Raw genomic sequence first — 26,215 nt, forward strand, 5'->3', positions numbered from 1 at the left:
GTGTGTGTGTGTGAGAGAGTGAGTGGTTTACAAACGTCTTTCTAACAGTGAGATAAAGACGTGATCATGTGACGTAGAGATCGTAGTTGCATTAACTGAATGATTTTGGGTTTTTTCTGATGTCCCCACCCTGTGTGTGTGTGTGTCTCAGATCACACCTGTGTGCGTCTCTCACGTGTCCACCACAAATGTCCTGTTGTGTTCCTCATACATTCACCTCACTTATCCCGTTAACTTAAACATGGACAGATGAGCAGTGAAGCTTTCCTTCACGCTCTAAAACACACCCTCCACCCGAGCTCCGCCCACAGAGCGGCGGGCGTCGACGACCCAAACACCCTTGGCTTCCTTCTCTCTGCCTGTGAGTATTAAACCAGAGAGGCCGGAGATGAGGCGGACACGCCCAGGTGAGAGGCTACGGTCCCGGACCACGCCCCCGCTGGATCCTCCAGACCACCAGAGGGAGCAGCAGGAGCAGAAGGAGGAAGAGGGGTAAGAGAGAAGCTGCCGAGACAAGACCAGCAGGAACCAGCTGACTGGAGGAAGAGGAGGATGACCGGGGGGGGAGGTGAGAGGATGGAGAGAGGAAGAGGAGGACAAGGAGGGGGGGATGGGCGAAGAGGACAGGAGCAGAGAGGAAGGAGAATATGGAGGTGATAAAATACAGAAAGAGAAGGCGGGTGAGACAGAAGGAAGGAAAGACGAGAGGACAATGAGAAGACAGGACACAGAGGAAACACTTCAGCTGTTGCCAGCGGGGACAGAACCACTCACTCTCCCACACCAAAGTCCAGAGAGGAAATCAGTGGTTTTACAGGAGCTGCTGCTCCTCTGCTGCCTCATGTGGTCACTTTGTGTCACTGACGTCATTCTGAGCCTAAGTGACAAAATGTCTGAACATTTGAACTCAGTGTGTGTGTGTGTGTGCGTGCGTGCGTGCGTGCGTACCTGGTATCTTCAGGCTGAGGTCACACACACTCCCCACACTGGCGACAGACGCCGCCCTCTGGCGTCGAGTGATGCTCTCGCGGATACGACCCTCGCCCGTCACCCGGACTGTGAACGGACTTCCTGTGGACACACACACACACACGCACACACACACACACACACACACACACGTGTTCACCCTCGATCCTTCGTTAAGTCCCGTGCTCTTCCAGCCTCCGTCTCACCCCTGTGTTACCTGGAACGTGTTCCTCCGAGAAGCGGATGGAGACGATGTAGTTCCCGGGCTCGGTGGGACAGTAGGTGACGCCGCACGTCCCGTCCTCCACGTCCTCCGTCTGGATGTCCACTTTACTCGGACCTTCGATGGACAAAGCCAGGCCGCCGTAACCTGAACACCCAGAAACGTCACACTCACGCGGGCTCAGTGACGACCGCCGCACTCTTATCACGTCATTTAAAGTCAAAATATTATCATTACAATGGAAACACTCACTCACTCACTCACTGTGTGTGTGTGTGTGTGTGTGTGTGTGTGTGTGTGACGCGCTGCACTCACCGGCCTCCCGCGTGTCCACCACAAAGCTGGCGTTGTTGAACGTGGTTCCCTGGACGAGGCCGTCGCCGTGCGCTTTAACTCGGCTGGCGTCGCCGATCTCTGATTGGACGACCATGATGGTGATGGGGCTGTTGGCGACGTGGCGACCGTTCTTCAGGATGCTGACCTGGTGTTCGCCCACCTCCCGGGGGATGAAGGAGATTCCTGGGGGAGGAGGAGGAGATGGAATAAACTCCAGTATTCGGATTTTCTGTCATTTTAATCACTTTGAAGTGTGTGTGTGTGCGTGTGCGTGTGCGTGTGTGTGTGTGTGTGTGTTACCAATATGGTTGTTGGCCATCCTCTTCAGCAGACAGGGCTCATCGCGGCCAGACGGCGCCCGGATGCTGGCGGTCAGCACACTGAGGTCCGTCTCATTTATATCCAGAGAGAAATCTGCTGCTGAGCCCAGTTTGACATGAGAACGACGCTGGTTGTCCTCTAAAAGACACACACACACACACACACACACACACACACACGTTGGACATTCATGTCTTGAGGGGACATTGCATTGACTTGCAATCATTTCCTGGAGACTTACTCTAATCTCAACCACAATTACTACTGGCCTAATCCTAACCCTAATCCTAACTCTAACCTCAACCTAACCTTAAAACATATCTTCACCTTAAAATGTAGTCATTTACGTCCCCACAAGGAAGACAAGTAAGACATTAGTAATACTCACTCACTCACTCCAAACCTCAGTGATTTTACCTGCTGGTCCTCTGCTGCCTCGTGTGGTCACTTTGTGTCACTGAGGTTAATCTGAAGGATTTTTAATGCTGAATTAACAAAATCAGACATTTGAATCTAGTGATGGAGGCAGCAGTGTGTGTGTGTGTGTGTGTGTTTGTGTGTGTGTGTGTGTGTGATGTTAAAATCACTGGTTTTCTCTGTGGACTTTGGTGTGGGAGAGTGAGTGCTTTACAGACTTGCGTCTCACGGTGAGACAAAGACGTGTTGTGATGACATTGTGAGAATATAAAACACATGTTCCTGGGTTTGACTTCCTGTGTGTGCAGACACTGACCGGTGACCCTGGCGGTGAACGGGCTGCCGGCGATGTGAGCGTCGTTGTACTTGACCAGGATGTTGTAGTCTCCGGGCAGAGTGGGCAGGTAACTGACGCTGCACGTCCCGTCCTTGTTGTCCACACAGCTGATCTCAGCTTTGGACGGACCCTCGATGGCCAGGTCCAGTCCACCTGGGCACACGACGCCGACTTACAGTGAGAGGAATCTCAACATGTTTGTCTTTAAGGTCAGTAAATGACTCTGAACGTCTCCTCGTCCCTCTGTCTGTCTCCGTCTGTCTGTCTCCGTCATCCCACCCCTGTCTCCGTGTCCCTCCCCCTCTGTCCTACCTTCAGAAGCGTCCTCTGTGTAGACGGTGAAGGTGGCGGTCTTGTTGGCGACGCCGTAGCTCAGACCAGGACCGTAGGCCGTGACGTTGGAGCTGCTGCTGACGTGGTTCACGTAGAACTGAAGAGGAGACTCTACAAGACCAGGTCTACATCAGTCTGAGTCATGGTGGAGTCATGTGACTTTGTCTGAGGCTGATTTATGAGCTTTGTGTGCTAACCTGGGATGTGTGTGTGTGTGTGTGTGCTAACCTGGGATGTGTGTGTGTGTGTGTGTGTGTGTGTGCTAACCTGGGATGTGTGTGTGCTAACTTATGGTATGTGTGTGTGTGCTAACCTGGGATGTGTGTGTGTGTGTGTGTGCTAACCTGGGATGTGTGTGTGCTAACTTATGGTATGTGTGTGTGTGCTAACCTGGGATGTGTGTGTGTGTGTGTGTGCTAACCTGGGATGTGTGTGCGTGTGTGTGTGCTAACCTATGGTGTGTGTGTGTGCGTGTGTGCTAACCTGGGATGTGTGTGTGTGTGTGTGTGTGTGCTAACCTGGGATGTGTGTGCGTGTGTGTGTGCTAACCTATGGTGTGTGTGTGTGCGTGTGTGCTAACCTGGGATGTGTGTGTGTGTCTGTGCTAACCTGGGATGTGTGTGTGTGTGTGCTAACCTGGGATGTGTGTGTGTGTGTGTGTGTGTGTGCTAACCTGGGGTGTGTGTGTGTGTGTGTGTGTGTGTGTGTGTGCTAACCTGGGATGTGTGTGTGTGTGCTAACCTGGGATGTGTGTGTGTGTGTGTGTGTGTGTGCTAACCTGGGATGTGTGTGTGTGTGTGTGTGTGTGCTAACCTGGGATGTGTGTGCGTGTGCTAACCTGGGATGTGTGTGTGTGTGTGTGTGTGTGCTAACCTGGGATGTGTGTGCGTGTGTGTGTGCTAACCTGGGATGTGTGTGCCGTTGTACTTGATGTGCATCTCGTGCAGACCAGCCTCAGTAGGTGAGTACTGCACTGTGACCGTCCCGTCCAGATTATCTGTGATCAGAGGCTCAGCTGATTGTCCTGAGGGCATGAGAACCTCACCTGACACACACACACACAAAGTGAGGACATTTTAGGACACTTTGGGAAAGTGAGGACATTTTAGGACAGTTGGAGGAAAGTGAGGACATTTTAGGACCCTGTCTCCTCTCCAGGTTGAGCGTCTGCTGTCTCACCTGTGATTTGTCCTTTCCTGAAGGAGAACGGGATCACCATGTCAAATGGTTTGAAGCCGCTTCCGTTGACGCTGCTGCTGATTGGCTCGTAGTTCTCTGTCACCTGGAGGCGACACACACACACACATACACACACACACACTTTAACAAAGTTTAGTTTAAAAAAAAAAAGCAAAAAAAAAAGCAAAGCAGGAAACATGCTGCTGCGATCAAGCCCCGCCCACACCGGGGGATCCTGGGAAGTGGAGGAGAGGAGCGATGGAGCGGGAGGAGGAAAATGATGATGATGAGTTGATGATCAGCCACAGCGATGAAGAGCGCACTGAGGAAGAAAACCCGTAACCATAGCAACGACTTCTGCAACACGTCTGCTGTTTGATGGGACAATGGAGTGAAGCGGGTGAGAGAGCGAGAGACAGACAGACAGACAGAGAGACAGACAGACAGACAGATAGAGACAGAGAGAGACAGATAGACATAGAGATAGAGAGACAGACAGACAGACATAGAGACAGACAGAGAGAGAGACAGACAGAGAGATAGAGATACAGACAGACAGACATAGAGACAGACAGAGTGAGAGACAGAGAGAGAGAGAGAGAGACAGAGAGAGAGACAGAGAGAGAGAGAGAGAGACAGGGGGAGGATGGGTCAGGATTTTAACCAGCAGCCAGTCACCTGCAACAGAGAGGAGCACTGCGCGTGTGTGTGCGTGTGTGAGTGTGTAGGTGAGTGTGTGTATGTGTATGTGTGTGAGTGTGTGTGTGTGTATGTGTGTGAGTGTGTGTTTGTGTGTGTGTGTGTGTGTGTGTGTGTGTGTGTGTAGGTACCCAGGGCTGAAAGCCTACTCCAGGGGGAGTGGCCTGTTGCTGCTGGGACATCTGCTGTTGCATCATGGGTACCTCATCAGTAGCCTGAGGACACAACATTAACATGTGACCACACATACACACACACACACACACACACACACACACACACACTGGACTCTGCTGTTGCATCATGGGTAAATCATCTCTCACCTAAAAGGTAGAAAATTAAAAAGCAGTTATTGTGTCGACAGAGCAGGTTTGTGTTTGTGTGAACCACTGTGGACCTTCACTGTGACTGTGGACCTTCACTGTGACTGTGGACCTTCACTGTGACCGTGAACCTTCACTGTGACCGTGAACCTTCACTGTGACCGTGAACCTTCACTGTGACCGTGAACCTTCACTGTGACTCCTCTGCTGCCTCGTGTGGTCACTTTGTGTCACTGAAATATTTTAGAAGCCGAACTGTAAAAATCTGACATTTGAACGGAGTGATGGAGGCAGCAGAGGATCCACAGCTCCTGTGTGTGTGTGCGCTGGGATGTTAAAATCACTGATTTTCTCTGTGAGGTTTGGTGTGGGAGAGTGAGTGAAAGTGAAAAACTTCACTTTACAAACAGGAAAGTGAAGTTTGTCACTTTCACTCACTCTCCCACACCAAAGGAAGGATGAAGAGTCTCCCTCCCTCCATCCCTCCCTCCCTCCGTCTCTCACCATGACGTTGAAGGGACTGCGTGGGACGTTCTCGCCTCCAAATCGCACGTAGATGACGTAGTTTCCCGGCGCTGCAGCCGTGTAGAAGATGTCAAAGGTCCCGTCGTCGTTCTCCATCACGTCGGCCTCCGCCTCGCTGCCGTCGGGCTGAACCACCACGCAGCACACCTTCCCTTTCCCCGCCCCCTTGGCGTTCACCACCAGGCCCAGCTCCTCGCCGATGGCCACCGTGGGGCCCACGCCGGAGCCTGAGCGGAGAGCGCGGTGTTAGCATTTTTTTTATTTGCTTTATTCAAAGGTGTCGTCGGCGACCACGTACCCGTGACCGTGCACTTGCTGGCGTCTCCGGTCGCCGCGGCGCGGACTCTGTAAGGCGAGGCGGGGATGTCGTCACCGCCGTACTTTATGACGATGGTGTAGCGACCTGTGCGATCTGGGATGTAAGACACGGTGTATGTGCCGTCCTCGTTGTCATGGATACTGGGCTGCTTCGGTCTGCCGTCCTGGTCCTGATGGGCAAATAGGACTGTTTTATTGATTCATGAATATTTTCTACTTTCTGTCATTTTTCAGCTTCAACTTTCTTTTGTGGACAAAACATCGTCCGTTTGAGGTCTGGGGAATAAAACCTGATCTAAACCTGATCTAAACCTGATCTAAACCTGATCTAAACCTGATCTAAACCTGATATAAACCTGATATAAACCTGATCTAACCCTGATCTAAACCTGATCTAAACCTGATATAAACCTGATCTAAACCTGATATAAACCTGATATAAATTCAGATGTGTTGAAATGTGTTGTCAAATATAATTGTATAATTGCTATTGCTTTAATTATAATGATCATAATGAGCTGACGCATGTTTTGGCTGCATCTTAAACACTGACCGTGATGAGCACACTCAGTTGACCTTGGCCTGCGTCCTTGGCGTCGATGTTGAACTCCACAGGGAAGCTGGCGGCGACGCCGCTGGTAAGCCCGGGGCCACTGGCTCGCACTTTACTGGCATCATGAGTGGGCAACACCCGGAACTTAAAGGGACTAAAAAAGACAGAAGAGTTACTTTTCCAATAGGAAACTCAAGTTTGAAAACCACTCACTCTGCCACACCAAAGTCCAGAGAGAAAATCACTCTCACACACACCACTCAGCTTCTTAAATGTGAATATTCTAGATTAAATGTGATCTCATCTGAACTCTCTGCGTCCCCGTGTGGTGCAGTACTGCAGCATACCTGCGGGGGACGTCCTCCTCTGCATACTTGACGGCCACAGAGTACGGTCCCTCCACAGACGGCGTGTAGGACACGGTGTGAGTCCCGTCCCCGTTGTCCTTCACCTCCACGGGCTCGGTGACGCCTTTGGTGCCGTTGACGGCCACAGACAGCGGGGCCACGCCCGCCTTCCTGCAGTCAACCGTGAAGGATTGTGGGATATTGCAGCGAACCCCTAAGCCGACACCAGGACCGGTGACTTTGACCTTGGTGGAGTCCACCACATCCTTCACTGGAACCTTAAATGGACTTCCTGGGGAGAGGAAACATTTACCAACACTGATGAATATTTCAAATTAAAGCCAACAATAAAATGATATATATATATATTTTTTGCGATCAGCACAGAGCAGGTTCAGATCTGACCGGGCACGTGTTCTCCTCCATAGGTGATGTTGACGTCGTAGAGTCCCGGCGTGAAAGGAACATACTCCACGCTGCAGCTGCCGTCTTTGTTGTCTTTGCAGGACATCTTTGACTCAGACGGACCCTCCACTGTGATGCCCAGGCCGCCGATACCTGCCCCTCTGCTCCAGTGGTTGAGACACAAGTCAGACTTGTTTCATGACAAGAAAAATGAAGAAAAATGTTACTGAGCACGAGAAGAGACACAAACAGTACCTGGTGATGATGTTGAACTTGTTGGGCTTGTCGGTCAGGGCTTGTTGGAGCCCAGGGCCAGAGGCCACCACCCTGCAGGGGTCACATCCCTCTGACACAGACACTTTAAACGGGCTCTTAGGGACGGGAGTGTCGTCATAGAGAACCTGGACACTGTGGACGCCTGAAATACAGAGCAGGACACAAAGGTGATCATACACTTTCTGCCAGAGAGGTTTGTTGTTTAAACAAACAACAAGAAACACATTTAAGAAGCTGAAAAATGACAAAGTAGAAAATATTCACATTTAAGAAGCTGAAAAATGACAGAAAGTAGAAAATATTCACATTTAAAAAGCTGAAAAATGACAGAAAGTAGAAAATATTTACATTTAAGAAGCTGAAAAATGACAGAAAGTAGAAAATATTCACATTTAAGAAACTGAAAAATGACAGAAAGTAGAAAATATTCACATATAAGAAGCTGAAAAATGACAGAAAGTAGAAAATATTCACATTTAAAAAGCTGAGAAATGACAGAAAGTAGAAAATATTCACATTTAAGAAGCTGAAAAATGACAGAAAGTAGAAATATTCACATTTAAGAAGCTAAAAAATGACAGAAAGTAGAAAATATTCACATTTAAGAAACTGAAAAATGACAGAAAGTAGAAAAATATTCACATTTAAGAAGCTGAAAAATGACAGAAAGTAGAAAATATTCACATTTAAGAAGCTGAAAAATGACAGAAAGTAGAAAATATTCACATTTAAGAAGCTGAAAAATTACAGAAAGTAGAAAATATTCACATTTAAGAAGCTGAAAAATGACAGAAAGTAGAAAATATTCACATTTAAGAAGCTGAAAAATGACAGAAAGTAGAAAATATTCACATTTAAAAAGCTGAAAAATGACAGAAAGTAGAAAATATTTACATTTAAGAAGCTGAAAAATGACCGAAAGTAGAAAATATTCACTTTTAAGAAGCTGAAAAATTACAGAAAGTAGAAAATATTCACTTTTAAGAAGCTGAAAAATGACAGAAAGTAGAAAATATTCACATTTAAGAAGCTGAAAATGACAGAAACACTTGTTTTAATGGTAGGTTTTAAAGGAGAGACATGAGACTGACTTTAAATGATCAAGAAATAATCACTAACATGTTGAATTTCTCTAGTAAATTTTTGTGTAAATGATACGAGAAAAACATTATTTTCCACCTAGAAACTTTCCTCGTCCCTTGAACAGCTGATATTTTGACTTTAAATGCTGACCAGTGGAATGATGATTTCGTGGTTTCTGGGGTTTGTCGCTGCGGCGACAGCTGAACGCATCATGACACCGGGTTTCTTTTGTTCAGTCGAGCCGCACTTGAACGTACCGTTCTCAAAAGGAGTGTACTCCACGCTGTAGGTCCCGTCGCCTTTGTCCGTCACCTGACAGTCCGTCAGCGCTCCAGACGGATTCCTGACCTCCGTCTTCACGTGGTCTCCCCCTCGCCGCGCCAGAGCGTGGGCGTCGACCGTGAACGCTGTGGTGGCTTCTCTGTAAACGGCTGAAACAAGCGCAGAGAGAGCGAGTGTTGATTCATTTGTTGGTTGACAGTGACACAGCGACAGACGGAGCACACTGCACCTTGTCCGTCCACTCCTGGTCCAAACACTGTGACTGTGGACGTGTCCACAGCAGGATCCACCATCACCTTGGCAGGGAAACCGGGCACAGGTTTGCCGCCGTACTTGAGCAGCAGCGTGTACATGCCTGAGGTCAGAGGGACGTAGGTTGCGGTGTAGGTCCCGTCTTTGTTGTCCACCACCTCCGCTCTCACACCTGGAGTTTTACACCAAACAACTTTGTGTGACAGCAGCAGCACAAACTCATCACTGTGAGTTCTTCTCTTTTCAAACAAACACAATATTATCCACTTAAAAATCAGTCAGTTTAAGTCGATATCGACGTCACATCTTCATCACGTCTTTATCTCACTGTGACACACACACACACACCATCACTAAGTTCAAATGTCTGATTTTGTCTCTTCAGTGTTTGAAATATTTAATTCAGACTTAACTCAAAGTGACCACAGTGAGATAACGAAACAACTTTATCATTTAGATATTGTTGTAGTTGTTGTTAATATCAAGTAAGCGATTAAAATGAACTCTAAATAAGAACATTATTTACATTATTTAACAAGCACTTAAATTAATAAGATAGTTGATAAAACTGTTGAATAACTTATTACTAATAACAAAATGAAAGGAATATAAGAGAGGGTCCAGGACTAATATAATCTCTGTGTATGTCTGGAACCAGAACTCAGCTGTGTGTGTGTGTGTGTGTGTGTGTGTGTGTGTATGGACCTGAGCCTGGTGTAGTGCCGGTGGGACTGGTCGAGTCCGGCACAGCCTCCAGGGTCAGCTGACCCGGTCCGGCCCGAGAACAGTCCACATTCACCACACTGGTCTCCCCAACCTGCAGAGACAAGGAAACTGGATCACACGGGACACCGGCGGGAGCAGTGGCCACACCCCCTCTGGAATGAGCGGGACCGTGTGATCACCTTCACGTGTCCACCACGACCCCAACAACGACAAGTCTTATACATTTAGGTGGAAGTCGGTCTTGGCTTTGTGGCACCAGGTTTCACATGAGGGGGCGCTAGTGAGCACTTTTGTTTTCTTTATTTGATCAAATACAGTACCTCACAATTTCATCTGTTTTCACCAATGTCTCAGAAATGTGTGACACACACACGTATATGCATATATATATATATATATATATATATATATACATACATACATATATACATACATACACACACACACGTATACATACATACATATATCTACACATGTACATACACACTCACCTAAAGAAAAAGCTACTTTTACGGTTTTTCACCTGTGTCGTATTCGTGTCACAGTAAATCAGTCGTACACATCGTACGATTTAATCTTAATCTGTACACGTTTCGATGCTGTTATCCATCGGTATTGCTAACAGTGGCTAACAGTGGCTAGCCCAAGATACATTTAACGACTTCTCATCCTGAACGTGGACTGAACTGAACACACCCAGTCCCGCCCTCCGTCATAAATGACACGCCCTCCCCCCCCCTTAAGTTATCGTCGTACCCACCTTTGCTCTTTTCAGGCCCGACCCCGAGGCCTCCACCTTTGAGGGGTCAAAGGGCATCTGGATGCCGGCTCTGAAGGGCGAGCCCGGGATGTGGACCTCCTCAAACAGGATGTTGACCAGGTATTCTCCAGGCTCGGTGGGCAGGTACGACACGGAGCAGGTACCGTCGCCGTTGTCCGAACACTCGATCTTGGCCTCGGTCGGACCTTCCACCGTCAGACCCAGACCTCCAGTCCCCGCCCCTTTAGTGTCGATAGTGAACTCTGCCGGGTCCCCCACCAAACCTCCACTCAGACCAGGACCGAAGGCCTTCACCTGACAGACAGAGGACAGACGGAGGACAGACGGAGGACAGACGGAGGACAGACAGGACAGACGGAGGACAGAGAGAAGGCAGAGAGAGGACAGAGCGAAGACAGAGAGAGGACAGAGGGAGGACAGAGGGAGAACAGAGGAAGGACAGGGAGAAGACAGACAGAGGACAGAGGGACAATAACATGAGTCGTTGCGTCAGAAGATTATTTTGTTTTAAAAGTAAAAGTCGTAGAAATTCCACCTTAAATCTGTCATTTTTTTAATCTGTTAATCTCATATCTGTCCAACAGTTCACTGGACAGGTGATTTACTGAGATTAGATGAAATGACAGAATATTTGATTACATTAGATGAAAGGCGATTAGATTTTATTATATGAGATTACATTAGATGGAGTTCGACTGTAATCTATAATGTGTTTTTTATACACAGGAGTGAAGCTGCAGTAACTTTATGGAGCAGGTGGTGGCGACGTTACCTTGCTTGGATCTGGAGGAAGCTGAGCCTCCACAGGGAAGGGACTCCCAGGGACGGCGTGTCCATCATAGGACACGTGGACGGCGTGAACGCCCTCCTCTGTCGGCGTGTAACGAACCAATGTGACGTGTGCGTCTGTGGACTGAGGCTCCGCCTTACAGGGAAGAGCTCTCTGATCAGGACTCAGCTGCAAACACAAGCAACGCGGAATCAATCGACTTTAGTCTGACACACACACGCACACACACACACACACACGAGCTGCTAGTCCACTGCTGCCAAGTGACCACACGAGGCAGCAGAGGACCAGCAGCTAACATCACTGATTTTCTCTGTGGGCTTTGGTGTGGGAGAGTGAGTGGTTTACAACGTTTACAGTGAGATAAAGACGTGAACGTGTTCTTCAAGAAATCACAGACACTCACCACCGCCACCTCCAGGTGACCTTGACCTCCTGCACCCTTGGTGTCAACCATGAACTGCTGTTCCTGATCCACCTCCACTCCTGAAAACCCGTCGTCTCATTAGTGTCATCTCAACTCTCGTAGAAGCTTCCATTAAAACACAACAGATACTTGGTCCTAACATGTCCCAACATGTCCTTACGTCCACTCAGGTTGTCCACGGTGACCTTGCTGAGGTCCAGAGGTGCAGCGACTGCGACAGTGAACGGACTCTTGGGGACGGGATCTCCTCCAAACTTCACCATGACTGACGTCTCCCCCTGTTGACACACGGGGAGCATTACTCAAGTACACACTGGCTGTGTGAGTGCAGTCCTCAAGGGTCCTCAAGGACCTGTGGGAACCCTGGAGGGGACATTGGCCTTGAAATTTTTTATTTTTTTTCAAATTCACAAACTTTCAAGGATTTCAAGGACCAGTAGGAACGTTTGTCTAAATATCAACTTCACTTCTTTATGGCACAAAATTCAAGCACTTTCAATGACCCACGTCTATATAGGGCGATTTTCAAAAACCTGACAATCAGTTTATTCTTTTATTTTATTATTCTTATAATAATACTAATAATGATAATAATAAGAATAATAATAATGATAATAATAACAACAACAACAACAACAACAATAATAATATAATAATGATAATGATAATAATAATAATGATAATAATAATAACTATACTAATAATAATAATAATAATAATAATAATAATGATAATATATTTTATTTGTTGGTGTCTTTCTGACACAAGGTCACTGCTGCACGCGTGACTTTTGTCCTACCTGGTGCACAGGTGTGTATTTGACGGTGTGGGAGTAGTCATAGTTGTCGATGACGTCAAAGTCTTTGACGTCGGAGGAGAAGGAGACGTCGAGCGCTGCTTTACCGGCTCCTTTAGTTATCACCGTGAAATGAGTCGGCTTTCCACTCTCCACACCTGGACGAGAAGAAGCAAAGAGAGCGCGTGTGTGTGTGTGTGTGTGTGCGTGTGCGTGCATGTGTGTGTGTGTGTGTGTGTGTGTGTGTGTGTGTGTGTGTGTGTGTGTGTGTGTGTGTGTGTGTGTGTGTGCGTGTGCGTGCATGTGTGTGCCTCACCAGTGCGAGCCAGTCCAGGACCTTCTGCTTTAACCTTCGAAGCATCATGGGATGGAGTAACTTTTACACTGAAAGGACTCTGTGGAACTTCCTGTGTGAAAACACACATCCATGGTGAATTTCAACGCTTTGTGTGCATGTGTGTGTCCCGGTATTACTAATGTTGTGGGTTCACACAGTCACATTATCTTATCTTTATATTACAAAAATCAATTCCCCACAATGTAAATAACTACATTTTAAGGTGAAGATATGTTTTAAGGTTAGGTTGAGGTTAGGGTTAGGGTCAGGATTAGGATTAGGCCAGTAGTAATTGTGGTTAAGGTTAGAGTAAGTCTCCAGGAAATGAATGTAAGTCAATGCAATGTCCCCTCAAGTCATGAATGTCCAACGTGTGTGTGTGTGTGAGTGTGCTCATACGTGGTCATTGAACAGGACTTTGACGGTGACTCTTCCAGCAGCAGGGGGGACGTATTTAACCGTGAATGTGTCGTTCGCGTTGGGGATGATGTCGAAATCCACGTCGGCCTCTTTGTCTCCGACCATGTTAGCGTCGCACTTAATACCCACGCTGACATCACCTGAAACAACACACACACACACACACACACACACGTCAGGTGTTGTTTTATAGGAGTTGTTCCATTACTGCCTCCTTTGACCTTTTCCTTTCCTTTAACCTTTGCATCCTTGACTCCTTCTGTATGTCCTTCCCTTTTTCGCCTCGGTTACAGAAATCTGAAATATTAACGGCCACTTTACACGAAATAAGAAAATCTCATTGATGATTGGTCACTGATTGGTCAGAGAGTGTCGTCACTGAAGAACGAGCGCGATGTCAAAGGCAACAATGTCAACAATGTCCAACTGTAGATCAAAGTGAAAAAGACTTAAAAACATTCACGTTCATCTGCAACATTCAGCAAACACAGAGGAGTCTGAAGGATTCAGAGACGGCACCATCGTCACCACGTTCACTGGGATTTCACTTCAGTGACTGAACCGTTCTGTCAACTAATGATTCTAATGATTCACTTTCACCCAAAACAACTGCTTTACAAGTCACTCGTTTGTGTCATTTTGCAACAGTCACAGGACTTTATTTCACCTTCCATCTGCTTTTTGAGAGACAGAATTAAGTTGCTTTCAATGTGACGACACAAGAGGGAGCTAAAGCTCTGCCTGCCTGCCTGCCTGTCTGCCTGCCTGTCTGTCTGTCTGTCTGACAGACAGGTGACTCACTCGGCGAGGGAGATGCATGAAATACCTGGAGAAACTCTGGAGGTGCATCACAAAATGAGTCCGTCTCACAGAGGACAGCAGCAATTCGTTCATCTGTCCGTCAATCACAAACACACTACGGTGGTTTTCACACCTAATGGTCTCGGCTGGACTCGCAACATTCAGAGTTTGCTTTCACACTTTTCACACTCTCTTTTGTGAAATGAAGCAAACCTTTTGAATAACGTGTTCCCCTCCTCGCTGCATCAGGAGTTTCTGAAGGAGACCTCGCTAACTGGATTAAGAACTCGCCAACTGGTTTAAAAACTCGCTACCTGGATTAAAAACTTGCTTACTCGATAACTCGATTAAAAACTCACTAACTAGATAACTCACTAACTGGATTAAAAACTCGCTAACTCGATAATTTGCTAACTGGATTAAAAACTCACTAACTCGCTAACTCCATTCAAAACTCGCTAACTCGATTAAAAACTCACTAACTCGATAACTCGCTAACTGGATTAAAAACTCGCTAACTGGATTAAAAATTTACTAACTGGATTAAAAACTCACTAACTTGATTAAAAACTCGCTAACTCACTAACTAGATAACTCACTAACTGGATTAAAAACTCGCTAACTCGATAATTTGCTAACTGGATTAAAAACTCACTAACTCGCTAACTCCATTCAAAACTCGCTAACTCGATTAAAAACTCACTAACTCGATAACTCGCTAACTGGATTAAAAATGTACTAACTGGATTAAAAACTCGCTAACTCACTAACTCGATAACTCACTAACCCGATAACTCGCTAACTGGCTCTCGTTCTGCTCTGACTGTGCTCTGGAAATAAAGTTGACATACTGAGCAGGTTCTGGACTAAAGTGCGCCACAGATACGAGCTGAGGAATCCAGAGAATGACGGGAACGACACAACAACGGAGCAGATCACCATCAATCAATCATCAGGTGACAGCTCAGCGGCAAAAGAGCGCGGACGTCGCACATGAACGAGGATTCAAACGTCACTTCACGTCCACGGAGATCGTGCAAAATATTGACAGAATATATCTGATCTCTCTGGATCTGTGGGACCCCGCCTCTTTCTGTTTTTAAGGATGCCCCCAAAAATGCTATGCTAAGAATATAAGCTGCACAAGCTGTGTGTAGCTGTGTGTGTGTACTCGCACATACATCTACAAACATGTTTTTCTCACATCGGGAGGACATTTTGTCATGTTCCGTTTGTGGGTTCAGAACCGTTAGTACGGTGGCCCTGAGGACTCTTCGGGGCCACCGTAGGTCAGGGTTAGGATTAGGTTTATGTTAAGGGTACTGAAGGGTTCTAGTCTATGAGTGTCCTCACGAAGAATGCTGGACAAGAAATTCTTGTACAGAAAATTCTTGTACACACACACACGCATTCTTGTCAAGAATGCGTGCGTGCGTGTGTGTGTGTGTGTGTCTGTCTGTACTTGTATTTATTCCTTTGTGACATACAAATCCATCTTTGTGGGGACGTTTTGTCTGTAAAGGGTTAAGACCTGGTTTTAGGGGCTGGGTACGTACGTGTGTGAGATGAATTTCCTGTCAGGATGAGATCATAGCTTCAACATGCCCGGACCTATGTGTGTACGTGTGTGCGTGCGTGCGTGTTGTAATCACTCCCAGATAATAAAAGCTGAATGTTTGTGTATATTCACAGCAGTGGGTGGTGTGCGTGTGCATGTACCATCTCCAGCTCCTGAACAGTCCACAGTGAAGTGTGTGGGCTCATTGGCCTTCAGTCCACTTCTGTCGACTCCAGGACCGAACACCTTGACCATGTCGGGGTGACTGCCTTTACCCACGCTCACCTACAGACAGCAACAGGACAGACGATCCTTACTGTTCACGTTTAAGGTGTTGCCACACACACACACACACACATCTGTTTTTTGTAACTTCCAGTGTGGAGCACCACAGGGCTCCATCTTAGATATATACACACACACATATATATACATATATACATACATACATACATATATATATATACATATATACATATATATAAACATATATATATATATACACATATATACATATACACATATATAAACATATATATATACACACATATATATGTACACACATATATACACACACATATATATACACACATACATACATATATACATACACATATACATATATACACATATGTATATACATATACACATATATACACACATACACATATACACACATATATATACACATATACATATACACACATACACATATATACACATACACATATATACACATACATATACACACATATATATACACATACATATACACATATATACATATACATATATACACATATATACATACATACACACACATACATATACACACATACATATATACATATATACACACATATATATACACACACACATATATATATATACACACACACATATATACATACACACATATATATACATACATATATACATACACATATACACATACATTTTATATATACACACACAAATATATATATATACACATGTATGTATATATATATACACACACATATGTATATATACACATGTATGTATGTATATATATATATATATACACACATATATATACACACATATACACATATATACACATACACATATATATACACACACATATATACACACATATATACACACATATATATATACATATATACACACATATATATATATATACATATATACACATATACACACACATATATATATATATACACACATATATACACATATATACACATATATATACACACACATATATACACATATATATATACACACACACATATATATATACACACATATATACATATACATACGTATATATACACATACATACGTATATATACACACACGTATGTATATATATATATATACACATATTTACACACACACACACACACACACATATATACATACATATACACATATATACATACATATACACATATACACACACACACACACATATATATATACACATATACACATACATATGTATAGAAACTGAAATCATTTTTTTTAAACATGTACATTTCTCACAGGTTTAAATATCAGGAAATAACACACGTGCCAAATACAGTAAAATTCTGAAACTGATCATTCCACAACTGGCCCGCAACAACAGATTGATGAATAAACTGGAGACTATCTTTCTCCAGCTTCTTTAATGTGAATATTTCCTGGTTTCTTTGCTCCATGAAACCAAAATCAAAGTGAATCATCTTTGGTTTGTGGACAAAAACGAGACATTTGAGAACATCATCATTTCCAGGTTTATGAAAATAATTGCAGCCTTAAACGTTCATATCAGCCGTGTTTGTTCTTTATTTCGATTTATGGCACGGGAATAATCACGCCACCATATTTATACTTCACTTGAAGTGAATGTTAATGTGAACATGTCACATGTGTTTCAATGTGTTTTTAATGTGGATCATCATAAGAAAACTAACCCGGGGACAGCAGTCCCCTTTAACACATTACATTTGATTTAAAAGACAAAAACATTCGGTTTGTTTTTTAAAAAGAAAAGTTTTCTTTGACATTTCATTTTTCTGCAGGTTTACGTTAATGTTAAAATATCTGCATTTTCTAATTTTTTGGTAAAAGAGAAAGAAATACATGAAAATTGAGCTGAAAGTTACATGATTGTGTTTGTTCACACATGATAATAAGTGATAATAAGAGTCATGATATGAACTGGGAAAACGATTCCGTGTTTACGTCAAAGAAAGAATCCTCATTTACACGGAAAACACACGTCATTAAAGCCACGACAATAAACCAAACACATAAAACCTTTACATTAAACACAAGCATTTATTTTGAAAAACCAACCTAACTTCCTCTGAGTGCAGTTTACTGTGAAAATCACTGACTCTGGATGTTTAGAGCAGACGATGATTAAAGGTTACAAACACAAAATATAATCAGCACTAATGATTTACTTTTAAACAGTGGATCAAAGTTCATGAAACGTCTCTGAAAGTGTCTTCTGTCTTTAACAGCTGTCTCCAAATTAAAAAAAACACGACAACGCGGCAGCAGACGACACAACTACTGTGTGTGTTCTCGTCCATGCTGTGTTTCCATCAACATCACATTCAGGTTAACTGCTGCTGCTGCTGCTGCTGCTGCTGCTGCTGCTGCTGCTGATCACAACATGTCTGCTGAGTCATCGCAGTGACATCACCCTTTATAGACGAGCACTGACTCAACCTGACCAGTTTAAAAGTATGTTGCTCTTCCTTAACTCAAATCCATCCCATTGTCTACAGATAAAGTGACTGAGCCACATGATGCTGCTGCTGTGGTTAAAGACCCGGGGTCAGAACAAGGGTCTTTCTGCAGGTCGTCACGTGTTCTCCCTGTGTGTGTGTGTGTGTGTGTGTGTGTGTGGGTTTCCTCGCACACTCCAAAAACATGCAGATTTGGGTAGGAGGTAAACTGACAGTGTGTCAGTGTGTGGGTGTGACAGCGCCCCCTGTGACACTCAAGTGGAGGATAAAGTGGAAGAAGATGGATGGAAATATACTGAGCGGTCAAAAGCAGGGCATGGTTCCTGCTGTGAGGAGGATTTTATCACGGACCGACTGGCCCTAAGAAAGAAGATGAAAAAGAATCGGGCTTTTCCTGCACACATACTTTTAGCCACTCCCATACAGAGGAGCCTGCTGCGTGGCTAGTGGGAACACACAATGTGTTTTCTAATTGCTGTAGATTTCATCGGATTGCCCCGGTCATATCGCTCCTTTCACACAAAGTCCAGTGAGGTTTTGTGCAAAGAAAGACCCTGAAAAGTGCGTCTAAGTTACCACACAATACCACTTCAGGAGCTCTGCGTGGACAGGGACGCTTCAACGATACTTTCACACACAGAGCTCCTGAAGTTAGCGGTGAAACTCGTCACATTGTGTCGTTAAGAAACCACAGACACACACACAGTCACAAACACACAAACGCAACAACGGTTTCTTCTCTGCAGACGTTTCCACAACAGACAGACAGACAGACAGACAGACAGACTCAGCACAAAGACCGGTTTGTGGGCTCCTGCAGAGACGTGTCTGAGGCCCAGTGGCACTTTCTCATGAGTCGTTTTTATTACACTGTAAAACTCCTGAAACGCCTTCAAACAACAACGACGACGACGACGGGGGGAGAGACAGCTGATAAAGTCAGACACATGACAACATAACAGACACAAAAACAGAAGACTGTTAGTCAACGTGGTGAAGAAAAAGTGTCAATCAGTACACGTCCAAACATCACACTCGCCCCTCCAAAGCAAAGCAAGTTGAGCATTTCACCACACCCTTTCTGGAAATGTCTTTCCTTTTCTGGAAATGTATTTCCTTTTCTGGAAATGTCTTTTGTTTTCTGGAAATGTGCTGCCTTTCTGGAAATGTCCCTACTTTCTGGAAATATCTTCCCTTTCTGGAAATGTCCTCACTTTCTAGGAATTTCCTCACTTTCTGGAAATGTCCTGCCTTTCTGGAAATGTCTTCCCTTTCTAGGAATTTCCTCACTTTCTGGAAATGTCATACCCTTCTGGAAATGTCCTCACTTTCTAGGAATGTCCTTACTTTCTGGAAATATCTTTACTTTCTGGAAATGTCCTTACTTTCTGAAAATGTCTTCCCTTTCTGGAAATGTCCTGCCTTTCTGGAAATGTCTTTCCTTTTCTGGAAATGTCCTGCCTTTCTGGAAATGTCTTTCCTTTCTGGAAATGTCCTCATTTTCTGGAAATATCCTCACTTTCTGGAAATGTCTTTCCTTTTCTGGAAATGTCTTTCCTATTCTGGAAATGTCCTGCCTTTCTGGAAATGTCCTCACTTTCTGGAAATGTCCTGCCTTTCTGGAAATGTCTTCCCTTTCTGGTAATGTCTTCACTTTCTGGAAATGTCCTCACTTTCTGGAAATGTCCTCACTTTCTGGAAATGTCCTCGATGACATAAAACGATAGACAAATGATTCTGGACTAAACTAAGACACAGAGAGAAAAATGGGTCCAGAATCGAATTGTGATCTAAAAATCCAGAATCAAACCAATCAAGGATTTGGAAAATCATGACACGATTAATTATTAGTAACAAGAAAAATTGTTTAAAACGCGTTTGAATTACAGCTTTGATCATATTGTGGCTTTTTTTCAGTCAAGAGCATGGGATTAAAGAGTGCTTCATTCATTCATAACAAACCTTAACGTTTACAAATAAGAATTAAAAATAATAATCAAAGTAGTTCTCACAGAGTTAGTTATAATCTAATCTTAATCTCTTCTCAAATTGAAATGTTTGAAGCTAAACTTTATGATTAGATTTGTGTCGATATTTTCAAACACATGAACGGAGCAAAACAAAAATTAACCACAAAACTGGTTTGAAACACGTTTGCGTTCTTCTGTTTGTAATTCTGTCCGTGGGAGGGGCTTAGGTCGCTGCCTGCTGATTGGCTACCGTTAGATACTTGTTGTTCCAGTGAATGACAGCGCACAAGATTTGGAGCAAACAACAAAAAAAGGCTTTTTTCAAACAAATAAAATAGAATAGTTTGAATGATTAAATTGATATTTTAGTTTGTGTATTTTGATTTTTTTGGTTGACTTTTGTTTGGGTCTTCCAAACATTGACACAAATCTAATTCCAGAAGACAGTAAAAATCAGTTTTTTTCAAACGCTTCACAGCTGAGTCATGTGACTCATGTGTGTGTCGTATCTCTTCTCCGTGTACGTCGTGATGATGATCAGCGGCTTCTTAGTTTTGCTTCTCACTGTCGTAAACTTCTTCTCTGATCGCACAGCGGCGACTTCGACCGTCTCACTTTTAACTAAACTTTCCGTCCGAACGACCTCCGCACGTTTGTGCTCGGCCGGGATTTCACTTCCCACCGCGACAGGACGCTGTGACTGGTGTCTTACCCTGAACGGACTGTTGGGGACGCTGACTCCGCCCCAGGTGACGGACACGGTGTGCTTGAGAGGCGAGGTGGGCGTGTAGGAGCAGGAGTAGAGCCCCTCCCCTTTACTCCTCACCTTCACGTCCACGGGAAGTCCCTCTGCGTCCTGACAGACAAGAGGAGGAAAGTTAAGACATGATGAGACAGGAAGAAGAGATGTGTTTGGTGAGGGGGCGGGGCATTTATTCACAGACATACAGACCGCCTCTTTGTGGAGTTCTGCCTCGTGATTGGATGAAAAGTTCTCGTAGCTTTACCGAGCAAATTTTAAGATGTTTGACACAGATTTCAACTCATTTAAAATCACTGACAGCCGCTTTAAAGGAAAACAATCTTTAACAATCTGGAAATGTCCTCACTTTGAGACAGGAATTAGAGACATACATGTGTATGGTGAGAGGGCGGGGCATTTATTCACCGACAAAGGACCGCCTCTTCATGGAGTTTCTCAAATTTGAAAGATATTTGACATTTCATTTAAAATCACTGAAAACATGTTTAGTTTCAGTGTGTTACGAGTGCTGTTGTGTTGTTTGTCGTGATTTAACAGTTTAGTGTTTTATGATGACGCCGACTCACGTCAGTGCAGTTAGCACAGTTAGCAGTTAACGTTTACATTCAGGTGTCGAGAGTGAAGCGGCTCTGAGATGGAGGTCGTATACTTTAATTGTCCAAAGTGGCTTCATTAAAACTGCAGAAACCTGCAGGAGAGGAAAGGCCCCGAGGTGCAGCGCAGCGAGGAGCTAAAACCTCCGAGTTCATGACTCATATAGAAACTCGACTGAACTCAACCCTGACACCAGAGAAACCAACCTGAGCTGCGATCTTCAGCGGTCCTTTCCCAGCATCCTTAGCGTTGACAGTGAACTCGGCAGGATGATTGACCAGGACGCCGCTCTTCTCCAGTCCTGGCCCGAACGCCTGAACCTGCAAACATAAAAGCCACAGACGATCATTCTGGGACAGAAACAACTGAAATAAAACAAAAACATGTTTAACTCGTCTTTGTCTCACTGTGAGAGACACACACACACACACAGTTACCATAGTGGGATTTTAATTTAAGGCTAAAATCAGTCTTTTCCCGTCATGTTGTCAGTGATTGTCTCTTTAACTCATACAACAACGAACTAAAAAGCCTGAATTATCCCTTTAACAGCACTGCAGTCTCTGACCTGATGTGGGTCACTGGCGTTGTCGTCAGGGACGATGGAGGCCATGAAGGGACTGTGTTCGATGTCCTCCTCGTCACAGGTCACGTGCACGGCATACTCTCCGGGTTCTGTCGGCCAGTAACGGACATCGCACGAGCCATCGTTCTGGTCCTCGCACTCGATCCTCGCCTGGGACGGCCCCTCGATGGCGAACCCTGAACAAACAGTCAGGTCACATCCAGCTGATGTCACACAAGAGAGGCAGTGCCCCCCTCTGGCAGGAAATGGCACCGCTGGCTCGTGAACGACGCTCCGCTGGCTCGTGAACAATGCTCCGCTGGCTCGTGAACGACGCTTCGCTGGCTCGTGAACGACGCTCCGCTGGCTCGTGAATCTTCCATTCGCTTGTGAACGACGCTCCGCTGGCTCGTGAATGCTCCATTCGCTCGTGAACGACGCTCCGCTGGCTCGTGAACGACGCTCCACTGGCTTGTGAATCTTCCATTCGCTCGTGAACGATGCTCCGCTGGCTCGTGTATGCTCCATTCGCTCGTGAACGCCGCTCCGCTGGCTTGTGAACGACGCTCCGCTGGCTTGTGAACGACGCTCCGCTGGCTTGTGAACGACGCTCCGCTGGCTTGTGAACGACGCTCCGCTGGCTCGTGAACGACGCTCCGCTGGCTCGTGAACGACGCTCCGCTGGCTCGTGAACGCTCCATTCGCTCGTGAACGCTCCATTCGCTCGTGAACCGTCCATTCGCTCGTGAACGGTCCATTCGCTCGTGAACGATGCTCTGCTGGCTCACGAACGCTCCATTCGCTCGTGAACCGTCCATTCACTCGTGAACGACGCTCCGCTGGCTCGTGAACGACGCTCCGCTGGCTCGTGAACGACGCTCCGCTGGCTCGTGAACGCTCCATTCGCTCGTAAACCTTCCATTCGCTCGTGAACGACGCTCCGCTGGCTCGTGAACGACGCTCCGCTGGCTCGTGAACCTTCCATTCGCTCGTGAACGACGCTCCGCTGGCCTGTGAATGCTCCATTCGCTCGTGAACGCTCTACTGGCTCGTAAACGCCGCTCCACTGGTTGGTGAACGACGCTCCGCTGGCTCGTGAGCGACGCTCCGCTGGCTCATGAATGCTCCGTTCGCTCGTGAACGCTCTCTGCTGGCTCGTGAACCACGCCCCGCTTGCTCGTGAACGCCGCACCACTCGCGAACAACGCTCCGCTAGCTTGTGAACACCGCCCCCCTCGCTCGTGAACGCCGGCCCCGCGCTCGTGAACGCCACATGACAACAAAGCAGTGTCAGACATTCACATCTGTTCTGATCTGAATCCATTTCCCGTCATAAAGAATAAAATGCTCACCCAGGACTCCGACATCACTGCCGATGGACTCGACGACAAAGGCGGCAGGTTTACCCACAATGCCTCCTTCTAGACCAGGACCCCACGCCCTGATCTGCTGAGGCCCCGCCTCCACGTTCACTGACACCTCAAACGGGCTGAAAACAGAGAAGAATGAAAAAGGAGGAGGTTTAGACGACGTCATTGGTTTAAGGGTTAGTTTAATGTGGAACTTCTATCAGCACCCTGTGGCCCCGCCCCTCAGAGGGAGGGTCTTCTGTCTTAGATGAGGTCATGAGCTGAGGTCACGCTAGACAACACACACACACAGTTTACAGCTCACCTCTTTGGGATGTGCTGACCGCCCCAGGTGATGGAGACCGTGTGTTTGCCAGGACTGTTGGGATGATACTCATAGAAGAAGACGCCGTCCTGACCAGAGACCTGCTTTACCGGCTCCTCCATGCCCTCTGAACACACACACACACACACACACACACACACACACACACACACACACACACACAGGATGTGTCATGTGATCGTCTCATTACTGTAACTCCCACACTGTTGCATCTTTGGCGATCTGTGTGACTCCGCCTTTCGCCCTATGTACGCTGAGATGGACACAGCCCCGCCCACGACCCTCGTGTGCAGGATAAAGTGGTAACTTTGCTCCCATGTCCTGGTCTTTACGGTGGAACTGACAATTCTACGGCCCAATCATTTTCAGGATAACTCCAGCGTTTTCCATGACTGGAAAATTGCTCAATCATTCTCCAGGTTTTCCAGGACCTGTGTGGACCCTGATTTTAAGAATCGACTCAGCTCGCCTGGAACCTCGTCAGAGCAGGTACTATATAAAAAGAAGAACTTTACTGAACTTACTGGGTCCTTTCACCAGAACCTTCAGGTCTCCGCTGCCGGCCGTCCTCGTGTCCACCTTAAAGTCCCCGACTTGTTTCACCCTCAGACCCTTCGGCTGGAGGCCACGCCCCGTCGCCCTGCATGCCCCGGGAACGCAGGCTGAGGAAGATCAAAGCGTGAGAAGATGTTTCCTGGCACGTGTTTTACTTCACGAATTTAAAAGAGGAAGCTGAGAGGACTCACCAGGACCCACGTCCACGCTGAACGGACTCTTGGGAACGCCCACTCCTCCGAAGGTGATGGTGACGGCGTGTTGTCCGGTCTGGGTCGGCCTGTAGGTGCAGCGGTACACGCTGTCGCCCATGTCCTCCATCATCACCTCCACGCTGTTCTGGCGGCCCTGTGGATCTCGGATCATGGCCGTCACGTCTCCGGTGCCGGCACCTGCACAGACACGCAACGTCCAGAGAATACGGCTGAACAATCAGTTGCAATTCTATCAAAATCGCAATATTTTTTCACAGCCAAAATATCTTTTATTCAAAAGGTTCTTTTGAAAACGTCAATAAATTACATTTGTTTCAAGTCAATGAGTAATCATTTAAACAATTGTGATTATTATGTTTTATTATGTTATGTTTAACAGTCGCTCCCACCAAATTCTGGTTCACACAAAAAGAAAAGTAAGACTTGTTTTTTATAATCCCATTATTTACTATTAATTATTTATAATTCCAAAATCTACTCCTAATCCCAAAATCTACTCCTAATCCCAAAATCTACTCCTAATCCCAAAATCTACTCATAATTCCAGAATCTACTCATAATTCCAGAATCTATTTATAATCCCAAAAATTACTCATAATCCCAAAATCTACTCATAATCCCCAAATCTACTCATAATTCCAAGATCTACTCATAATCTCAAACCTCTTCATAATTTTAAAAATCTATTTATAATTTCAAAATCTATTTATAATTCCAAAATCTATTTATAATCACAAAAATTACTTATAATTCCAAAATCTACACATACTATTGTAAGTGTCTTTGGATAAAAACGTGTTGACTGTGGTGAAACAGCGTGACTGAGTCGTGCTGTCGACCTTTTAACATGCTAAATCTTTACAGCTGATCTGGCAGCGTTTTTGTCGTTTAAAGGTCCAGTACGTGACACCGGGGTGCAGCGAGCCGTCACCTGCGGTGTAGATGTCAAAGTGCGTGGCTTTGTTGGCAACGTTGCCCACAGGTTCGATTCCCGGGCCTTTGACGGTGACCTTGGAGGCGTCGCCCAGCGCTTTGTCCACGCCCACCTCAAACGGACTCTTGGGAATCTGTTGCCCTGCGAACAGCACCGTAACCTAGGAAACCAAATAACAAACACACCTCAACAAACTTTCTCCAAAACGACGATAACTCATTTTTAGCGTCTTTTACCTTGTGAACGCCCGTGACCTGAGGAACGTAGGTGACGCTGTACGTCTTCTTGCCCTCGTTAGGCTCCGCCTTCAGCTGATGGACAAACAAAGGGGCGTCTCAGACATCGCATCAGACAAATACA

The 26,215-nt window shown here is 45.6% G+C and overlaps 1 protein-coding gene across 2 annotated transcripts in view; it reads right to left on the minus strand.

The window, feature by feature from the left end:
* Positions 1-26,215, minus strand: part of flnbl (filamin B, like) — a 45,709-nt gene that overhangs the window by 5,753 nt on the left and 13,741 nt on the right. Inside the window, exons 7-41 of one of the 2 annotated variants that reach the window (XM_058632144.1) lie at positions 26,092-26,166; positions 25,853-26,015; positions 24,898-25,098; positions 24,676-24,813; positions 24,131-24,257; positions 23,809-23,945; positions 22,460-22,653; positions 22,098-22,211; positions 21,247-21,390; positions 15,976-16,099; positions 13,435-13,595; positions 13,015-13,105; positions 12,702-12,856; positions 12,063-12,180; positions 11,882-11,961; positions 11,458-11,643; positions 10,665-10,979; positions 9,884-9,995; positions 9,156-9,350; positions 8,902-9,075; positions 7,541-7,703; positions 7,286-7,446; positions 6,881-7,172; positions 6,534-6,687; positions 5,961-6,150; positions 5,642-5,889; positions 4,946-5,029; positions 4,116-4,218; positions 3,841-3,981; positions 2,916-3,047; positions 2,583-2,756; positions 1,829-1,987; positions 1,508-1,711; positions 1,187-1,339; positions 949-1,071 (exon numbers count right to left, since the gene is read on the minus strand). In XM_058632144.1, the coding sequence (XP_058488127.1) occupies positions 949-1,071; positions 1,187-1,339; positions 1,508-1,711; positions 1,829-1,987; positions 2,583-2,756; positions 2,916-3,047; positions 3,841-3,981; positions 4,116-4,218; positions 4,946-5,029; positions 5,642-5,889; positions 5,961-6,150; positions 6,534-6,687; positions 6,881-7,172; positions 7,286-7,446; positions 7,541-7,703; positions 8,902-9,075; positions 9,156-9,350; positions 9,884-9,995; positions 10,665-10,979; positions 11,458-11,643; positions 11,882-11,961; positions 12,063-12,180; positions 12,702-12,856; positions 13,015-13,105; positions 13,435-13,595; positions 15,976-16,099; positions 21,247-21,390; positions 22,098-22,211; positions 22,460-22,653; positions 23,809-23,945; positions 24,131-24,257; positions 24,676-24,813; positions 24,898-25,098; positions 25,853-26,015; positions 26,092-26,166 (5,485 nt within the window). The remainder of the gene's footprint in view (positions 1-948; positions 1,072-1,186; positions 1,340-1,507; positions 1,712-1,828; positions 1,988-2,582; positions 2,757-2,915; positions 3,048-3,840; positions 3,982-4,115; positions 4,219-4,945; positions 5,030-5,641; positions 5,890-5,960; positions 6,151-6,533; positions 6,688-6,880; positions 7,173-7,285; positions 7,447-7,540; positions 7,704-8,901; positions 9,076-9,155; positions 9,351-9,883; positions 9,996-10,664; positions 10,980-11,457; positions 11,644-11,881; positions 11,962-12,062; positions 12,181-12,701; positions 12,857-13,014; positions 13,106-13,434; positions 13,596-15,975; positions 16,100-21,246; positions 21,391-22,097; positions 22,212-22,459; positions 22,654-23,808; positions 23,946-24,130; positions 24,258-24,675; positions 24,814-24,897; positions 25,099-25,852; positions 26,016-26,091; positions 26,167-26,215) is intronic. The other variant, XM_058632145.1, reaches the window with a different exon arrangement.

The sequence above is a fragment of the Solea solea genome, chromosome 6 (assembly GCF_958295425.1).
Source record: "Solea solea chromosome 6, fSolSol10.1, whole genome shotgun sequence".
Taxonomy (NCBI): Eukaryota; Metazoa; Chordata; class Actinopteri; order Pleuronectiformes; family Soleidae; genus Solea; species Solea solea.